At 31.5% G+C, this 20,039-nt stretch overlaps 1 protein-coding gene across 1 annotated transcript; it reads left to right on the top strand.

The window, feature by feature from the left end:
* Nucleotides 1–7,131: 7,131 nt before the first annotated feature.
* LOC132715139 (uncharacterized) lies at nucleotides 7,132–12,732 on the top strand. The gene is made up of 7 exons (XM_060698112.1): nucleotides 7,132–7,368; nucleotides 8,782–8,911; nucleotides 9,380–9,500; nucleotides 9,840–10,016; nucleotides 10,699–10,812; nucleotides 11,392–11,586; nucleotides 12,340–12,732. Exons 3-7 carry the CDS (start codon nucleotides 9,438–9,440, stop codon nucleotides 12,634–12,636), a joined length of 846 nt encoding a protein of 281 aa, XP_060554095.1. The 5' UTR covers nucleotides 7,132–7,368; nucleotides 8,782–8,911; nucleotides 9,380–9,437; the 3' UTR covers nucleotides 12,637–12,732.
* Nucleotides 12,733–20,039: the final 7,307 nt, after the last annotated feature.

The raw sequence follows: 20,039 nt of genomic DNA, 5'->3' as shown, positions 1-20,039 counted from the left end.
ACTTCCTCATAGATCGAATTGAACAAATATTTGTAATAAATTGTAAATATTTTATGTTTCCCTTGGCTTAGGCTTTTATTTCCCAAGTGAAATATATAAGAAAGATACTATTTATTTAAAAAGTAATTACAGACTTAATTAATGCCTATTGCCAACTGAGGTTTTTTTATGTGACAGGTTCGGAATAATTTTTTTCCCGGATTTATGTTCACATTTAATAAATGTTATTGTATACATAAAATAACATTTGAACAATTTGTTTTAGATCATTCGCTCACTTAGTTTGTACAGATAATTATTCTAATATTGTGAAAAATAGTCCAGAATTGGGGAAAGGCCTTGCAATGCTTTTTTTCACTCAAATTGTGTCTAAGAATAGCCACAAAAATATGATTTTTCAATTTTATTTTGTGGGTAATTTTTCTTATATCTATTGCATATCTTTCTGTTCCTTAAATGTGCCCCGCTGATCTATGATGGAAACTCAAAATTTTTATGTTTCAGGCTGTTGGAGTCAAGGAATTCCTTTAAAAAGAAAACTTTTTATATTTCTTTCTCGAATTTTCAACTGTAAAGTATTATGAAAACATAGTACTAAAAATGCACATAAACAGAGAAGTCTTATATGGAATAAAAACCTTTAAAAAAAAATTTAAAATTGAGGTTAAAAGGAACTTACATTTTTTTTCCTCAATGAACCCCTTTCTTCTTTAGTTTTTGTGCCTAAATTTAAAGTGGGGGAGAGGCGGGGGGGGTGGGGGGGGGAGGTGGGGAACTGGGGGCCACCGGGACCCCCCGTACTCTTCCTGCTTTTTTGCTTTTTTTTGCCAGACCTACAAAGTTCAGACTTGGAAAAATCTTAATTTTTCCTGTAAAGAAAATCATTTTATGTATGAAATTTTATGAAAAAATTACATACTGTGCTTCCCTATTTTTTGCGGGAGACCCCCACTTTCTGCAGCCATTTTTCAAAGTTTTTCCAAAAAATAAGGGTATTTCAAAAATTAAGAATTCCCCCCTTTTGGTTCGAATTTCCTTCTTTTTTTATTGAAAATTTCAAATCTCCTTCTTTTGAAAAAAATCCCCCACTTTCATAAAAAAAAAGTTATGGATGAAATTTGCATCATTAAAAAATGAGCTGTGCAAAATGTAATGTATAATACATCATTGTCCCTGCCAAAATTTTAGTAAAATATGAAATCCCCAAAACCACAAATTTTTGTAATTTTCAAACAGCATTCGCAGAATTTAATGAAAAGTCTATAAGTGACAAGAATGGTATGAAAAGTTATCAGTTTTTGGTCCTGCTTAAACAACTTTGCGCAGTAGGTTAAACATTAAAGGAATAAAATATTCTATAAAGTAATCTTTTTTTAAAAACACAGAAAAATTACCCTTAAAACATATTCAGTAAATAATAAAAGAAAACACGTAAATTTAAAAATTATTTTTTTCTATTTAAAATGAAAAACGCCCCCGACTCAAAAATTTTAAAAAATTTTTTTATTTCTCGGAAAATTTTTGATTCTAAAGACTTTTATATCGATGTTTGATTTTATTTTACAAAAAAATTCATAAATTTTTTGGGCCCCCAGCCACACAGGCCCCTTTGAAATTTTATTTGTTTAAAAAGGTTTTAAAAAAGGAGATTCTGTATCAAAAAATTTAGTAAAAAAAAATGTTTTTTTAGATGATTTAAAAAAAAATTTTGACATTTAAACAGAAACAAATAAAATTTCTAATTTTAGGCCCTTTTAGACGGTCTTAAATTCATGAATTTAAACAAAAAAAAAAGCTTCCATGTTTTTCTATGAAAAAAATTAATAATTTAGCAGTGAATTGCAAACGATAATTTGGCTCACGTGGACACCTTAAACTATGTGATTAAAAATTTTTTCCCTTATGCTGGTTTCTTAATTGGGTTTTTAAAGTATACATTTATAAATTCACTGCTCTTATTGCCACAGCGTATAAACTACAAAAAACTGATCAAATAAATTATTTTGTCTCAATCATGATAACTTGATCGATTCGATCGATTCCCTATGTCCAACCCCTTGCGGTGGGTAGCATGCTCCCGGACAGTACCGTATGGTGGGTTACCTGGATTCTTTCCGTACACCTCAAGGGTTAGGTGGGGAAACACTAAAAGGTCTCTGAAACAATCCCATGGTGTGTGTTTACCAAAGATAGAACCCTGGGACCTCAGGAAGTGGCAGCATTGGTCTATCCACCTGAGTATCCCCGCCAGTAAATAGTTAAGAAAATTAATATGTGTACTGACTTTCAAGCCTATAATTAAGCAAATACTCATTCTGCAGCCCTAGTGAGTTAAAAAAGGGTGTTTCATAACAAATACCTGTAGCTGTCACTCGGGTTGTCTTTTTTCCCCCTTTTTTGTGGTGTTGGGGGGGATTTGTGGTTTTTGTCTACCTGACCTTTCGCTTTAGCTCTGGGCTTAGATTCAATTAAAAAAATAAAAAAAATTTTCATGTGTTTTCAGTTTTGAGCTCCCCACAGCTCACTGAGGGTTGAGCTCAAAAAGCGTTAAAATCCAAATAAAAAAGTATATTCGTCAATCCTAGATTGCATATTTTGTGCCGGATTGAAAATTACCATTTATTTGGGATTTTAAAAATTTGCTCCCCGTCCCAAGTGTTTTGTGCCAGTGGGGCTCACCTGTTTAAATGAAGCTTTTATGGAAAAAAATTTTGGTATGGAAAGGATTTAACAACTTATTTGTAATTCCATCATTTCTTTACTACGGAAAAAATCACAAATTTCACTGAAATGTATTTATTATTATATTTAATTTCCTGTTCTTTTCCTGACGCATTTTGGTTCCGGCTTTTTTAAAAGCCCGAGTGTTCCAAAACATCCGAAGGCAGGAGTAAATTTCGTAATTATTGGGGCCGTCTAAAATTTTTTTTGGGAAAACCGCTTTCTTTACCATATTGTATCATTTGGGATAAATTAGAATAAAAAATAATTTATAGGGGTTTAAAACAATGGGCCTAAAAAAATCGTAGTTTCTAAATTAGCTATTAAAAAAAACCCCCAAGCTACGAAAAGGGGGGGGTTAATATTTTTAAAATGGCGGTTTCCTTAAACATTGTTTTTTATTTAGAATTTCCCACCTCGCTTTTTTTGGGAAAAAGTGTCGGAATGTCTTTTTTTACGGGCGAAAAGATCATACATTTTAAACAAAAAATTGGTATAATCCTTCATAGGAAACTACTTTATATTACCATTCATCATTTGTCGTTTATATTTCCTGTAAGGTGATAGTAGATTTGAAAAATATGTTTTGCCGCGACTTAAATTATTTTAGTCAGACTGAACTAGAGATATAGAATTTTCTGAATCTCAAAGGGTCAGAATAGACTATAATTTTTTCTCGTCAAATGTATTATTCTCGTAAGACAATTACTCCAATATCTACCCTAAAGTTATAGTTTTCATGCTAAAGAGCAGATGTGAGTTAATCTAGAATATAAACCATGGCCTTTGAGGTTAAAACCTTAGCCCTGCCCTGGTGGTCAAAGCACAAAGCCTAAATTATCGCATCAACTGTTGTTTTTTAATTTATCTGACTAGTGTAGGCTTTTGAATAGTTTAGTCTTTTTATTAGCCCCCGAAGGGCGGCAAATTTAACGCAAATATCATGTCCGTCTGCACTTCATTTTGTCTGGCATGAATTTAATCATGCTCTTTGAAGGATTTTAAAATAAACTTGGCATAAATGTCTTACCACAGAAAACCATTTTGTAGCGTCAAGAATCACGTCCCCTACCTCAAAGGTCAAGATCCACACTACTTTTGAAGTTTCACGTTATCAAATAAAGAGTTAATAGGTACACCACAAATCATTTCGGACTGTAAACTTTGTCTTCATCAAAGCATTTTAAAATATTACTTGGGAAAATGATCTCCACATCAAGACCATGAATCGAGGCTAAGGGCCTCCTGCCCGTCTGGGTTCAAAATTACAATAAGACAAAGCCTCTTCCCAAAAGTGAGAAAATCATTAACAATTGAGCCGCTGTAACTTGTCATGCATTGAAGGATTTTAAATAACTTGTGGCACAAATGTCTACCACATCACTATGTTGTGTACCTCCAAAAAAACCATGCCCTCCTTAAGAGGTCAAGTCACACATTTTGAAGGTTTGAGGCCTATCACAATATTATATTACAGATTACAGGTAACACATTCGTGTCTAGACTGTTACTTTGTCATGCATCTAAGGATTTTAGAATAACTGGGCATAAAGTCTACCACATCAGGACGACATGTTCGGTCCCAAACCCATGTCTCTACTTCAAGGTCAAGGTCACACTTATAATTTGAAGGATGTACACTTCCTGTCTTGACTGTAACTTGTTTTTATTAAAGGATTTCTAATTAACTTGGCACAAGTATTTACCATGAGTACGAAATATGTCAGACGTTACGGCTTGCTTTGCCCAGAAGCAAAAAATATCTCAAGTGATGTCATATTTATGGACTAGTGTTTACCACATCCAGGCAATGTCACATTTAGCAAGGTCACACTTAGAGGTTGAAGGTACACATTTGTGTGGAAACTGTAGCTTTGTCATGCATGGAAAGATTTTAAAATTACTTGGAACAAAAGTCAAACACATCATCATGTTGATGTGATTTACTTAAGACCCATGTCTGTTATCATGGTCAAGGTCACACTCTAAGTTTGAAAGTTTTACATAGTGGCTGCAGTTTTGATTCAAATATTCTGGAAATTTGTTAGGAAGGTTGTTTTAATGATTTCTAGGTCAAGTTTGAAGATGGGTCATCTCTGGTCAAAAAACTAGGTCACAGAGGCTAAAAATAGAAAAAGCTTGTTAACACTCTAGTGGCTGCAGTTTTGATCCAAATATTCTGGACATTTGTCAGGAAGGTTGTTTTAATGATTTCTAGGTCAAGTTTGAAGATTGGTCATCTCCGGTCAAAAACTAGGTCACAGGAGCTAAAAATAGAAAAATCTTGTAAACATTCTAGTGGCTGAAGTTTTGATTCAAATATTCTTGAAATTTGTCAAGAAAGTTGATTTGATGATTTCTAGGTCACGTTCGAAGTAGGGATTAAACGATGATCGAGTATAAACGAAAATTGATCGGTTATAGAACCGATCGGCGATGATCGATTACAAAGTTAAATAGTCGATCATCAGTAATTTATTTTCTTGCTGTTACTTAAGTGACTAGCTGTATTATAACAACACTCTAAATTAAAGCCAGTTTTGTTTGAAACATTAATTTTCATTCAATTGAATATGAAAGCATACTGGTGACCATTGAGTTAATAGTTGACATCAGGCATGCTAGTTTAAGGTATACTATGCTAAAATTTGACATTAGAAAATATTTAAAAATTGCTATACCGTCTATTTGTAGATATAAAATAACATGTTTTGACTTCACACAAAGAAGATATGTTATGTATAAAAATTATTCTACACACTATAGGTGGTTGTTGCAATATCAATATATAGTGTCATTAAAAAAACTGGCAGTTTTGTTAAGAACAATTCGACCAACTTAACTTGTTCCCATACATAGTTTATTCATTCCTTTATAGAAAGGGAGATATAATAATTTCATAGATTTTAATGAATTTATTTGATTAAAATATTTTACTCAAGGATGAGCATAGTATATCTTAAAACTAATTTATTTCAGTTGATAAAGTGGTGGTCACATGGAAAAGGAATTCTTATAAATATTAAAGCATGATATGTACATTATACTTTTTACTTTGTTATCATAAATGTTTCGATTATATAATCGATGATTGATCGAAAAGGGTTGTTCGATTATTTTCGATGATCGATTATGATTTTTGTCCGATTAAGAAACCCTAGTTCGAAGATGGGTCATCTCCAGTCATAAACAAGGTCAGAGGAGTAAAAAAAATGGAAAAATCTTGTTAACATTCTAGTGGCTGCAGTTTTGATTCAAATATTCTGGAAATTTGTCAGGAAGGTTGTTTTGATAATTTCTAGGTCAAGTTTGAAGATGGGTCATCTCCGGTCAAAAACTAGGTCACAGGAGCTAAAAATAGAAAAAATCTTGTTAACACTCTAGTGGCTGCAGTTTCGATCCAAATATTCTGTAAATTTGTCAGGAAGGTTGATTTGATGATTTCTAGGTCAAGTTCAAAGATGGGTCATCTCATGTCATAAACTTGGTCACAGGAGCTAATAATAGAAAAATCTTGTTAACACTCAAATGGCTGCAGTTTTGATCCAAATATTCTTGAAATTTATCAGGAATGTTGTTTTAATGATTTCTAGGTCAATTTGAAGATTGGTCATCTCCTGTCAAAAACTAGGTCACAGGAGCTAAAAATAGAAAAAGCTTGTTAAAGGGACTCCACTGAGGTTTTTTGACATGACGGGACTGGAAATAATTTTTTGAGATTATTACTCCGTTTGATGTAGATCTATACGCAAAATTTCAGATCATTAGTTTGCTCCGTTTTTCCAGAATAATTATTATAATAGTGAAAAATGACCCAAAATTGAAAAGCGTTTAAAGCTTTTCACTTAAATCGGACTGAGAATAGCACAAACATATGATTTTTAATGTATTTCTTCTATATTTTTTGGTTATATTTTATTAATATTTATGTTTTAAGTGCTAATGTTTATCTATGTGAAAAATTAAAATTTTATGTTTTTAGGCTTAAAAACCTCAGTGGAGTTCCTTTAACACTAGTGGCTGCAGTTTTGATCCAAATTTCCTGGAAATTGGTTGTTTTGATGACTTCTAGGTCAAGTTTAAATATGGGTTGTCTCCGGTCAAAAACTAGGTCACATTGCCAAAATATGGAAAAACCTTTTCAACACGCTAGAGGTCACATTTTTGACTCAATTGTCATCAAACTTGACCAGGATGCTTGTCTAAGACATTGCTTGGATGAGGTTGATGGGTCAGGGGAGGGATCTAGGACCATCATGGCCCCCTTGTTCCAAAATGCCGCCAAATAAAATTATCCCCCTTTTCATTGAAATTCACTGATCACAGCACTGACATAGATCTAAACTTTTAAAATTATTTAAATATCCAGGTAAATAATTAATTCCTTAGTTTTTTCCCCATAAACTACGCCATGAAGTATAAAATTATGGCTTGGGAAAAATTTGTATTGTGAGTGCTTTAAAGCAGGAAAAAATGTGTAAGCATTTCTTATTGCCAACTCAATAAGGAACCAAAATTCATTTAGAGATAAAACTTTCATTTCAGATATAGTTATAAAAAGGTATCTGTACAGTGCTGATGTACTGGGCATCACCTATTATGAGGAAGAGCGACAGAAGACAAAACAACACAGTTTTCGTAAGAAAGGTATATTGCACACTTATAAATTATTGGCTCACTTTTCATCAAGTTTTTGTATGTAAGCTTTTGTGATGGTCTGACCATCTTCATGCATCTTTAATCAACGATTTTGATCAAATTTAATTAGGTAGTAAAATTGAATCACTGTATTGACTTCATTGCAAGTCAACATGTATGTAATATATATAGAGGATATTGAATGTGTGTAAGTTCAATACTGAATTTATTGCACAAGTTGAATAAAATTATATTATGCGAGCCTCTGGCGAGCATAATATTATTTTATTCAACGAGTGCAATAAATTCAGTAATGAACTTACACGTATTTAATATTCTATTTATCACATACCCAAAATAAAGACCATTTAAAGTGAAATAAGAGTCATTTTTCATTGACGCGCCTATAGTATAATACTAACATTTACACTATGTTTGTATAACGCTAATGACGTCACATCAAAATATATGCACGGTCGTGCAATACCATATTTACGGAGTTGCGAAATCGGCACGGGTGTGTGATAAATAATGTTTATGGTATATTGGAAGCAAACAACCTTTTACTTCTGATGATTGTATGACTCATTGTGAGCTTAACTATGCCCCATGTGAAAACAATTTCTGCTCAATAACTTGCAAACAATTTAATCAAATTACATGTGATGATCACTGATGCCTAAAAGTGAAGGTCGCAATGACCACCTAGTAACTACAGCAATTATTTACTTGGTGATCTGTATAAGTCACACTGACAGACAGTGAGAAATGTGCCACAAGGAAGTTGAGTGGAAAATATTCAGCCATCTGTTTTAGTAACTCCTATATTTTCTAGAATGTCCAAGGCAAATACATGTACACTACATGTATCATCAATAATACACTTTTAATAAAGAATTTAGGATTTTTTCTGGCCCATTTTGATGGCAGTACTGGGGCATGTTCCCATTGCCAATAAGTATGTTTTTTCCCAGTTTGATGGAGAAGGTTCCCAATTCAAGGAACAAAATAAAATAAAAATTATATGAATTGTCATTTTGTTACATTTAACTGCACTGTATCATAGAATATTGTAATCTTGCAAACCAAATTGTAATATGAGCTTATGAGTGAAATATAAAAGGAGTTTAAGTAGCCAAATATTTGATTTCTTTGTCCTATTTGTTGAAAACAATAATTATGTTATCCACTTTTCCCAATTTGTTTAAAGCATTGTGAAAAGTACCAATTCTGGGGATCAAGACATGTTCTCTAAATACTTTGAAAGGAAACCTGGAATTAAATCTCTGCAGCAAAGGGGTAAATTAAGGAATATGTCAGAGCACTCCTTCAAGATGAAGAAAACTAGGGCATCATGTTCCTTCTTGTTGTAAAAATCTTTTTTCTTGAATTTTAGACAGTATTTTATTGATTTTGTTTCAGATGATTTTTTGAAAAGTTTGGAAACAAGACTACATGATGGGAAGTTTATATTCACAGAGGAAATAGAATCACTGCTATATCTAACAGAACCTGATGATGATTTTGATTTATTGTTTAAAGTTGTACAAAGGTATTGTTTGTTTGAATTTCTTTCTTGATCATGCGTGTTATATTGTGGTCATTGCAGTTGTTAAAATCTGTAATGTTACAATTACATAAAGTTAATGTTTTACATATATTCTGTATATAGCATTGTATACTGGTTCTATACATTTTTAAGGCAAAATAATGACCTGATCTTATAAGTGATCCGTCATATACATGTAGGCTGGTAAATAAAATATTTTCCCCAATATGTTTATATCAAAATCTTCATTACCAGAACTGCATAGCTAAAAGCTTTAGCATTGCAATTTAGTGTCATGTATTAATGCCTTCTATAAAGATTGTTTACTACTATTCACTAGGGTCTATTATAGCCTGGCTAAAGATCGAGAAGTTAGAACTTTGTTTCAATATAGATTTAGGCCTGAGATTAGAATTGTTAATTAGGAATTCATGCAGATTTTATGAATTATATAAAAATTATGTCATGCAGGTACCAAGAGCTCCAGGAAAAATCACCATTAAAGACAGACTTTCCACTAGGAATAACGATGCTGCTAATGTTGTATTATCTTAAAAGGGCAGATGTGGCATTTAAATGGTTTTTAGAAAATGTAAGCAAATTTAGCTTTTTTTATTGTAATAGGTGAAAACCTTGATATGTTTTGACTTATATTCTTTTTTCAAATTCTTAAATTGAAAGTTACTTTATGCTGATTTTTTTTGGCAAGTTTGATATACAAAAATGTATGTACAAATGTATATCTGAAGTTAAGAAAGGTATGGTCAACCTATACCGGCAAATATGACAATTGACATGCATGTACTGTTCTGTGTATACATTCCTGTATTTTTTTTCCCATGAACAGTAATACCTGAGAAAAATCTTTATGAGATTCCTGATACATTAAAGTTTTACTACTTGCTACTTGAATATTTTATTTACATTTCAGAAGAATACTGTAAACCCTGTGTGTAGATCTCGTAGATGTTTTCTAATCATGATGGACATGCTGCATGATAAAGGACGACATAAAGATGTTATCACACTGATAAATTTATGTGAAAAGTTCATCGACAGAAAATATCCGGAACATCTATGTCTTGTAATATCTTCCTTCTACAAAATGGTACTATACTACAAAATTTACTATCTTAGGCCATGGCCTTAGCAAGTGCTAGATAACTGCAGTATCTGTTTTATTATTTAATCTATTTAGTTTATAGCTTGAACTGGAGGCATATAGGGAGAGTTATTTTACTCAACCAGTTGTAGATGATGGTGTTGCCCTCATATTTTGGTTAAGGTTTTGTGTGCAAGTGGGTATCTCCATGTCATGTCCAAGGATTTTAATTCTTACATGAATTTTGACAGAATTATGACATTATCCAGGCTCTAATTTTACTATTATACACTGAGAATAGTCAAGCATTATTTCCTGATAGTGTTTGTTATTCTACTTATTTGCCATGTTTTAAAAAGCTCCAAACACAACACACTAACTAACTGCTACAAATTAAGGCCATAATCTTTGCAGGTAACATAAACCTTTGTAAATGTTTTTAGAGCCACTTATCCTGCAGGATGAGTAGTTGCATAATTTTACTTGTAGGAACCACATTTCAATGTGACCTGCTAAAGTTATATATTTCTGTAAACATGGATTTACACGCTTTAAAGTTCATGTAATTCTGATGGAGTTGCATTGTTAATTCAAAATAATGTCACCTTAGTAAGGTAACTCGAAATAATTGATATAAGTAGTTAACTGAGTACTACACTTAGTTGACAGTATCATTGTTTCCTTTCAGAATTCTAAGAAATCTTTCAAGCAGATGTTATATTTATTAAATGAGCAGTCAAAAGACCCCTTGCAGTTAACAGACAGATGTGCTATGCTATGTTGTATGTTAGCCTACAAACAGGTAAATTATTAACATAAATTATGAAAGATACATGTGTATATTGAATTTGAAATAATATTTTTGGCCATGTTGCAACATTAGCATTTGCTGACATTGTTTTGTTTAATTACTGAAAGAGTTGATATTCAAATGTGGGCTTCTTTCATATGTTAAGGTGACCCGACTAGTTGACACAAGATCGGTACTGATAATAAGGTGATTTATGCTTTAATTGATTGAATGACAGGTACCCTGATTATTTCTGAATTTCCATGGGGAAAAAAATTGGTTGCAGTCATACAACCTAAATTATGCCATTATGACCTAAAAGCAAAAATCACCTCATTCTCATCCAAAAGTAAAAATAAGGTTAAATATCATATTTGATTTAACCTTTATGTTTTTTTCTACACAGGTATATCAATACTATATACATTTTAGACTATTTGCCTATCTGATGAATAGCACCCATTCAACTTGATTTATTTGCCTTAAAGATTTGTCTTAAAATAATTGGAATTTTACTGATATTATATGATACCATGCCTGACATGTATGTACTTTTCAGTCATCAATTATGTTTATTTGAAATATTTACAGGGAAAAATGGACTTAATTGAAGAAATTATGCAGTTGCCAATCTTTGTTGTAGCAAGAAAACAACCAACATCTTTAATGTTTAATATGAAGGTACTTTGTTACATTAAAACAGGGAAGATTAAGCTTGCTGCAGAAATTCTGAAGGATTTTACATGCTCGTATAATGATAGTTATCCAATAATCTTTGATGAAGTGGTAAGTATTATATTATCTGAAATAAATTTATAGAATATTTGGCTCACTCGAGGAAGTAAAACTGCTATAATTTTTGTTTGTCTGTCCTTGTTTCCTTTAAAAATAAAAAAAAACATGGTAATGTGAAAAAACCCAGGTAAAAGCTGAATTTGATTTTTGCTAAAACATAAAGTAGATGTCAGGAAAGAAGTTATTGTATACATATTATTATTAATTTAAAGTATGACAAATAACCCGAAAAGATTTGAATCTTTACATTACTTTGAGGAAAAATTGAAAGGTTCATTAATTATAATAAAAGAGATTGATGTGTGGTACACTTGAACCAACATATCAGGTACTCAACTTTTAAGGTTAGGATTTGCCTTAAATTTCAAATATTTGAGTGGGAAATTTATTTTTTTAATTTTGGATAATGTTTCATAAACAACGCCTTTTACCTAATTGAAATGTTATTTTATGGTGCTCCTGTTGAACATTATTAATGATTTTAATAAAAACATGCCAGGTGAATCTGACAAAAATCATGTGCTTGTGCAGACAATATGGAGACATGTTAAACGTATGTGCAGTCAACCAGACACACTTGTTTGCTACATACTCTCAATATTTTCATGTTCAAATCTTTATATTAATGATGTCAATCTCTAAATAAGTAATGTAAATGTTATAATGATATTTTGTATAAAATGTTTTTAAAGCATTGTAATGGATGAGATACTGGTTATTCATGACTTTCATGTCTTGTTTCAGTTATTAAATTTTGAGAGTGAAGCTCGTAAATATGATGACTCGTTAATGGTAGAAAGATGTATGATGATTTCAAACACTCTGAGAGTATCTAGACTTGTTGTGCCTATGAGTTTAGAGGAGTTCCTTGTTACAGAAATAAAGAATGAAGAATTCAACAAATTAACAACTGCCAAGAATCCATTGAATATTCACAATAAAGAAAACAGATATCGTGATTTAGAAATAGTTAAATATGTTGGTGATCATAAGACTGAAAAAAACAAAGATTTAGATGGGGATATGCTTGAAAATTACTAAAAAGAAAGTTAAATATCTAAAGAAAAAGATTCTACTGTTTTTATGTTGTTTACTGCAATAACATGTACAATGTACTATTAAATTTTATGTTGATTATATATACAATGTCCTCAAGGTGAGCTTTTGTGATGGCCCATTGTCCGTCGTCCATCGTCCGTGCTTCAACAATTTCTTTAAACAACTTCTTATCCTGAGCCAAATTTGTTGAAACTTTGCAGGGATGTTTCTAGCATGAAGCTCTACCAAAGTTGTTTAAAGAATAAAATTCCTTGCCATGGTAACCAAATGAATTTTTCCAAAAATCTAAAAAAATTTCTAGTAAAGATCCGAAAGAGCTAGAGCTTAGATATTTGGCATGAAACATCTTCAAGTGGATGTCTACCAAGTTTGTTCAAATAAAAGCCCTAGTGTCAAAATTGGCTTCACCCCATTGGTCCTTGATTTTCCTTATATGTACAGTGTATATAGTAAAAACTTAAAAAATCTTCTTGTGAAAATCTAATAGAGGTAGAGCTTAGATATTTGCCATGGAACATCTTCTAATAGATGTCTACCAAGTTTGTTCAAATAAAATTCCTAGGGTCAATATTGACCCCGCCCCAGGGGGTCATTGATTTTCCTTATATGCATATAGTAAAAACCTAAAAAAATCTACTTGTGACAGTCCAGAAGCACTATAGGTAAGATATTTAGCATGAAACATTTTCTAGTAGATGTCTACCAAGTTTGTTCAAATAAATGCCCTCGGGTCATAATTGGCCCTGCCTCGGGGGTCATTTATTATGCCCCCGCCATATAATGGCAAGGGCATATAGTGTTACCCTGTTCCGTCATTCCGTAATTCCGTCCTTCCGTCATCATCAGTTTCCGTTCATTATCTTAATAACCGTTGCACATATTGAACTCAAATTTGACATATAGATATGTCATGAGAAAATACAGGTCAAGTTCGAAATTGGTCATGGTTCGATGATTTTTGGCAGAGTTATGCCCCTTTCACTTTGAAAATAATATGAAATTTTCAGTTTCCGTTCATTATCTCCCCAATGGTACAACACATTCAACTCAAACTTGACATATGGATATGTCATGAGAAAATACAGGTCAAGGTCGAATTTGGTCATGGTTCGATGATTTTTGGCAGAGTTATGCCCCTTTTACTTTTAAAATAATATGAAATTTTCAGTTTCCGTTTATTATCTCCCCAACAGTATTACACATTCAACTCAAATTTGACATATGGATATGTCAAAGGAATGCGCAGGTCAAGTTCAAATTTGGTCATGGTTCGATGATTTTTGGCAGAGTTATGCCCCTTTTACTTTGAAAATAATATAAAATTTTCAGTTTCCGTTTATTAATATTATCTCCCCAACAGTATTACACATTCAACTCAAATTTGACATATGGATATATTTTTGGAATGCGCAGGCCAAGTTCGAATTTGGTCATGGTTCAATGATTTTTGGCAGAGTAATGCCCCTTTCACTTTGAAAATGATATGAAATTTACAGTTTCTGTTCATTATCAACCCAACAGTGTTACATATTCAACTCAAAATTGACATATGGATATGTCAAAGGAATGCGCAGGTCAAGTTGGAATTTTGCCATGGTTCGATGATTTTTTGGCAGAGTTATGTCCCTTTCACTTTGAAAATAATATAGATACATCTTAGGAATAAGCAGTTTAAGTTGGAATTTGGTCGTTGTTCAATGATTTTGGACAAACTTATCTTTTCTGAATGTTGGAACAAAAATTTTGAACTTTCAGTTTCAGCACTCATACTTTTGTGGAAATGTATATAGCCATTATTTTGGCTACAAATATGCAATATGCTATTTTCAAAAGGTTAAGACTGAATAATTTCAGTGCCTTGAACATTGTATAAAAATGGTTTGTGTTAACATTGAAAAGTTTTAAGGGCTTTGAACATAGAATGAAAAAAATAATTTGTGCAAACAAATTTGGAACTAAATATTATAACATTTGAAATTTTGGCTGCATGCGGGGGCATCCGTGGCATGATGACACATTTCTAGTTTTCCTTATATAAATATAGTAAAAACTATAAAAAAAAATCTTGTGACAATCCAAAAGAGCTAGAGCTTAGATATTTGGCATAGAAAATCTTCTAGTGGATGTCTACCAAGTTTGTTCTAATAAAGCCTTATGGTCAAAATTGCCCCCGCCCCAGGGGGTCATTGATTATCCTAATATGTTTATAGTAAAAACTTAAAAATCTTCTTGTGAAAAATTCCAAAAAAGGTAGAGCTTAGATATTTGGCATGAAACATGCTCTATTGTATGTCTACCAGGTTTGTTTAAATGAAACCCCATGGTACAAAATTGACCCCCGCCCCCAGGGTGTCCTTGATTTTCCTTATATGCATATAGTAAAAACTTAAAAAATCTTCTTGTGACAATCAAAAACCGCTATAGATTACATATTTGGCATGAAACATCTAGTGGATGTCTACCAAGTTTGTTCAAATAAAAGCCCTAGGGTCAAAATTGACCCTGCCCCAGGGATCATTGATTTTCATTATATATACAAGTATATAGTGAAAATTTAAAAAATCTTCTTGCGAAAATCCTGAAGACCTAAAGCTTAGATATTTGGCACGAAACATATTCTAGTGTATGTATACCATGTTTGTTGAAATAAAACCCCTAGGGTCAAAATTGGCCCTACCCCAGGGGATCAAGGTCGACAGTTCAATTCCTTGCCAGGTCAAATGTTGGGGCGTCCGTGGCCGAGTGGTTAAGGTCGTTGACTTCAAACCACTTGCCCCTCACCGCTGTGGGTTCGAATCCCGACAGGGATTATATAATAATAATGGATCAATGATGATATCAGTTAATTATTCTGATTTTTTTGATTAGATGTAATGTATACTTTTTAATGTGTTTAGTCATTAAAAATAATTAATGAATAATTTACTTGATTAGGATAATCATAAGATATTTTTTATATTATTTTTTATAAATAAAAATAAAATTTATAGGCAAAAATGATTAATAAATTTTAATTGCTAAACTTTTGTATAATGAAAAAAGGAGTTCGATACACACATGTAATATGTGTTAAGTTTGCTGTCGGTGATAATTTAGGTGTTTATCAATTCATTACTCAAGAATCAAGGTGTTAATAGATTAAAATAGCTGTAAAAAGGTGTTGATGAATAAGTATTATATTAGTTATTTGGTATTATATATTGTTTCAAGTTAATGACTACATGTTTTTAAATCAATTTTTTAAAAAATAGTAAGTGTGAAATGTGTTTGCATACCACAGTGATTTTTTTCACTGTATTTTACAGCCGAATAAAGGCCGTTTCCCCTAGCCAAAAATAGGTGTAAATTTCCCCTAAAAATGCTAATATTTCCCCCTAAAATGACTTGTGATCTTCCTTACCAAACCATCCCTTACAGTGTCTGAAATATTGCACGGAAAGGCACCTGACGTCTTTCTTCACCAGTAAAGCTGGAAAATCGACATATGACTTACTGTGTTTGGTACATAAAAGAAAGAAAGAAAATTTTCATATTTACTTTTACAATAGCACCAACCTGTTAAAATATTAATATATGATGTGACCTTAATAGAGAAAAGGACTTACTCAAAGAACAAGAGTGTTCCTTCAAAATTATTCCAGTTAATAGTTTAGAATACATGTATTTAGAAAATAACAAGTCCATCTCCAACAACCGTCCACGCACATTTTCATGTTTTATGTCACTGGACCATTTCTAAAGCAATAGTTGTATTTCAAAAGGAGCTTATTACAAACATTAAAAATATTTTCAATCCGTTGTTGAATCACATCACATTTTACCTTCGTTTTGTCAACATGGACTTTGTACAAAGTGCTTGATTACATGTTTACAAAGTTTGACCTGTGTCTACTTAGTTAACGATAAATGTGATTGAACAAATTTTTGAATATTTTGTATATATCAACAAGAATCATTATTTCAAAATAAGAATTATATACACAGCGAACATAAAAGCAATCGATTTTTGTTTGTTTTAAAAATAGTCATGAAAGTATCAGCCCCCTTTCTTACAAAATCCACAACTCAACCGAACATTGAGTTCCATTGTCATTTGATACATAGATAATGAAACATTTTATAAACAATTTATTCATGTGATGACGATTTGTGTCTAGTGGTGTTCATACATATTTATATGTACTCAATTAAAATGGACTTGTACATAAACTGGTAGGTCAAAATTGATATATAAAGATAATGAAGATAAAGTTGCGTACAACTTCATTTTAACAAGTCGAATAAAAACAAGAAAGAGGTACGATCCTCTGATTAAAAAAAAATTCTTTAGAAAAAGGCCATTTTTTAAGGAAAGAAAAAAAGGTTTAGAAAAGAAGGTGGGAGCCAATCTGCTCTTTATTCGCCATTGACTAAAACGTAAGTAAACTATATGCAATAAGCAAAAAAATAGGTATTGTTCACCTTCATTGTGAATTATATGCCCTTAATTTAAACAAAAAAGTCCAATTCAGGGTCAGATAACTCAATAACGAGGACAGTGACCCCCGTTTTTTCTTTTATCATAGTCTAACAACATGCCAAGCTGGAGAAATTCTATTGAACAGTTTTAATTTTGCCTATATATGAAAACTCCCGGTTTCCTGTGAAGCTACTTTATAAATCTTATTGTATGTGAGCTAGTAAGAGATCCAAACATGAAAACTGAGATGGTAAAGATTGTATTTTATGTATAGTTTTATACTTATTGTAAATAAGATATGTTATCAAGATTAAGTCAACTTACATTACCCTTTTTAAAATAATAATTATGGCCTCATAAAATACAAAAAATAACACCCTCTTATAATAAAATTACATCAATAAATAAATAATTGACATTCTGATATAACCAATGTCTCACGAGTCAATGCATTTTAACATTCTTAGTAACAACGATAACAATGTATTTTAATAAGACTGGAGGCAATGATGATTTAAATAAGATTAATTCTAGCTTAAAAAAAAGAAAATGTTAATGTTTAATGTACATTTGTCATAATCAGAGCTGCATCAGTACTAAGGGTGTAGTACTTAAGTACCAGTACCAGTACATGGCAAATTATGCAGTACCATTACCAGTACCAGTACTAGATTTTAGCTCGGTACTGCAGGCAGTACCAGTACTTTTTTTGGTGAAGTAATTAAGTATCAGTACCATTACTTTTATATATTCATCAAAGTTTGAATAAATACAGTGTCAAACAAATAATTGCAAATATTATTCAGCAAAGAAATAAAATCATAATTTACTTTAAAGCTGCATGCCTCCAGATGACCAAAAATATTTCAAGAAAATTAAACTTGGAAAAAAATACTAAAACATTGAGAAAAGTAAACAAATTAAAGATTCAAGTGATAATTTATATCTTATGTGCAATTAATGACTGTATTTTATAGTATTTATCACCATATTTCTACTGTGTTACTAACGCAGTAGGGGCTATTTATGCATATTTTGACCTCTTTTTGGTAATTTACGTGGATTTTAAGTGCCGATTGTAATGTGTCGAGTACTTTCTTTGTTCATTTAACAATATTTTACCTTTAAATACATTTTCAAAATTTTCATGAAAATTAGGATAAATCTGGAGGCGTGCTGCTTTAAAGTTAACATAACATATTTACAACTTTATAGTTTTAACATACTTTTTACAAACAATATTTACAACATAATATTCATGTCATTTCTAATTGTTGAGTAACCAGTCAACTGTATAAATACAATGCAAACATCTTTCATTTAAAACACAACAGTCTTTTGTTGCCTTTCACACTTTCACACCTCGTTCAATTTATACCAAAGTAAATAACAACTTTTTATGGTGCTAACAATATCACTTTTTCACTTGAAATGGGATTTTTTTAGAATACATGTAGAAGAAATTAATTAGTGTTTATTTTGCTCTTTTACTAGTAAATACAAAGTAATAGAAGATCTTAATAAGGATATTTTAGGGTAAAGAGTTATTGAGTCTGTTTATCGTAATTTAATTTTTACTTAAAGTCTTTGGTGCTTTTTATGATGAATACTATGTTAACATTTGAAGGAATATTGCAGCAAATTATCTTTAGATTTTATAACTTACTTTTTCACAGAAATGAAATAATTATAGTTAATGTAATTTACAGCTTTATTTTATGAGAAAAATTGATGATATTTTTAATCTTTATCAAAACCAAAAGTACTGGGTAATGCAGTAGCAGTACCACTTTTTAAGACAGTAATGCAGAACCAGTACCAGTAGTAGCAAAATTTTGTAAGAGTAATTCAGTATCAGTACCAGTACTTGCAAAATCGCTGCAGTACGTACTGCAGTACCAGTACCAGTACCAGTAATGCAGCTCTGGTCATAATTGTGTAAATGTGAATGATTTGTAAATATATTTTTATATTTCATGGTAATTTCATGACTAAAAAGATTAGAAAAAGATTAAATAATGCAATAATGTTTGTCTTTACGTGAGTTAACTACATTATATTTCTTTTTCCATGAATATTTTAGATGCAATATTTTGCTTAAAACCATACCAATGTAGATAAATAAAAGCAAACAGTGATACAAATAAAAAGATTCGAACTGAAATTTAGAGATAATTTCCCATATGAAACAGGTTTCTTTTTCAACGATAATATAAATATAAATAATAAGACAGTTTTGATGTTTCAAATTATTAATTTACAGTATCAGTATAAAAGTCTTTCAATCTCAGACATAACTATCTTTAGACGCGTGCGGGCAGTGCCTTTATCGTAAATCTCATGTCACACCCGTCAGCAAAAATAAACTGATAATCTAAAGATGGTAGGAAAAAATGACTGTATTTATTATAATAATTGTTGCATTTATTGATTCAAAACAAGCTGAAACCCTTACGGTTATATTATTTAATTATTTTACACGTGTTAGGAGCGGGGTGATACTTTTAAATTATACATCTACGTGAATACAACATATCTTATATAGGACTATTAAATAATAATTTGATGTCTTCATGCGCATGTACAACCGGAACGCGAAAATGCGAAAATATAACAATGCGAAAATGTAACAATGCGAAAATGCAACAATGTGAAAATTTAACAATGCGAAAAAAGCGAAAATGTAACAATGCGAAAACGTAACTATGCTAAAAGGTAAAAATGTGAAGAGACAACAAAGTGATGTTTGTTGTCTCTTTGTGTTTTCGCATTTTTGTATTTTGAACGCGAAAAAGCGAAAATACGACAGATGGAATGCGAATATATGACAGATTTTATGTGTAGTATATTCGCCCTCCTTTTTCGTATTTTCGATTTAATTGTTGCCCCAAAAAATGCGAAAAAGCGAAAACACGAAGAGTACTTA

Source organism: Ruditapes philippinarum, unplaced genomic scaffold, assembly GCF_026571515.1.
Source record: "Ruditapes philippinarum isolate M1 unplaced genomic scaffold, ASM2657151v2 ctg6724_1_1_1_1, whole genome shotgun sequence".
NCBI lineage: Eukaryota > Metazoa > Mollusca > Bivalvia > Venerida > Veneridae > Ruditapes > Ruditapes philippinarum.
Note: the sequence above shows the minus strand (reverse complement) of the source record. Positions and strands in the feature narration are given on the sequence as shown.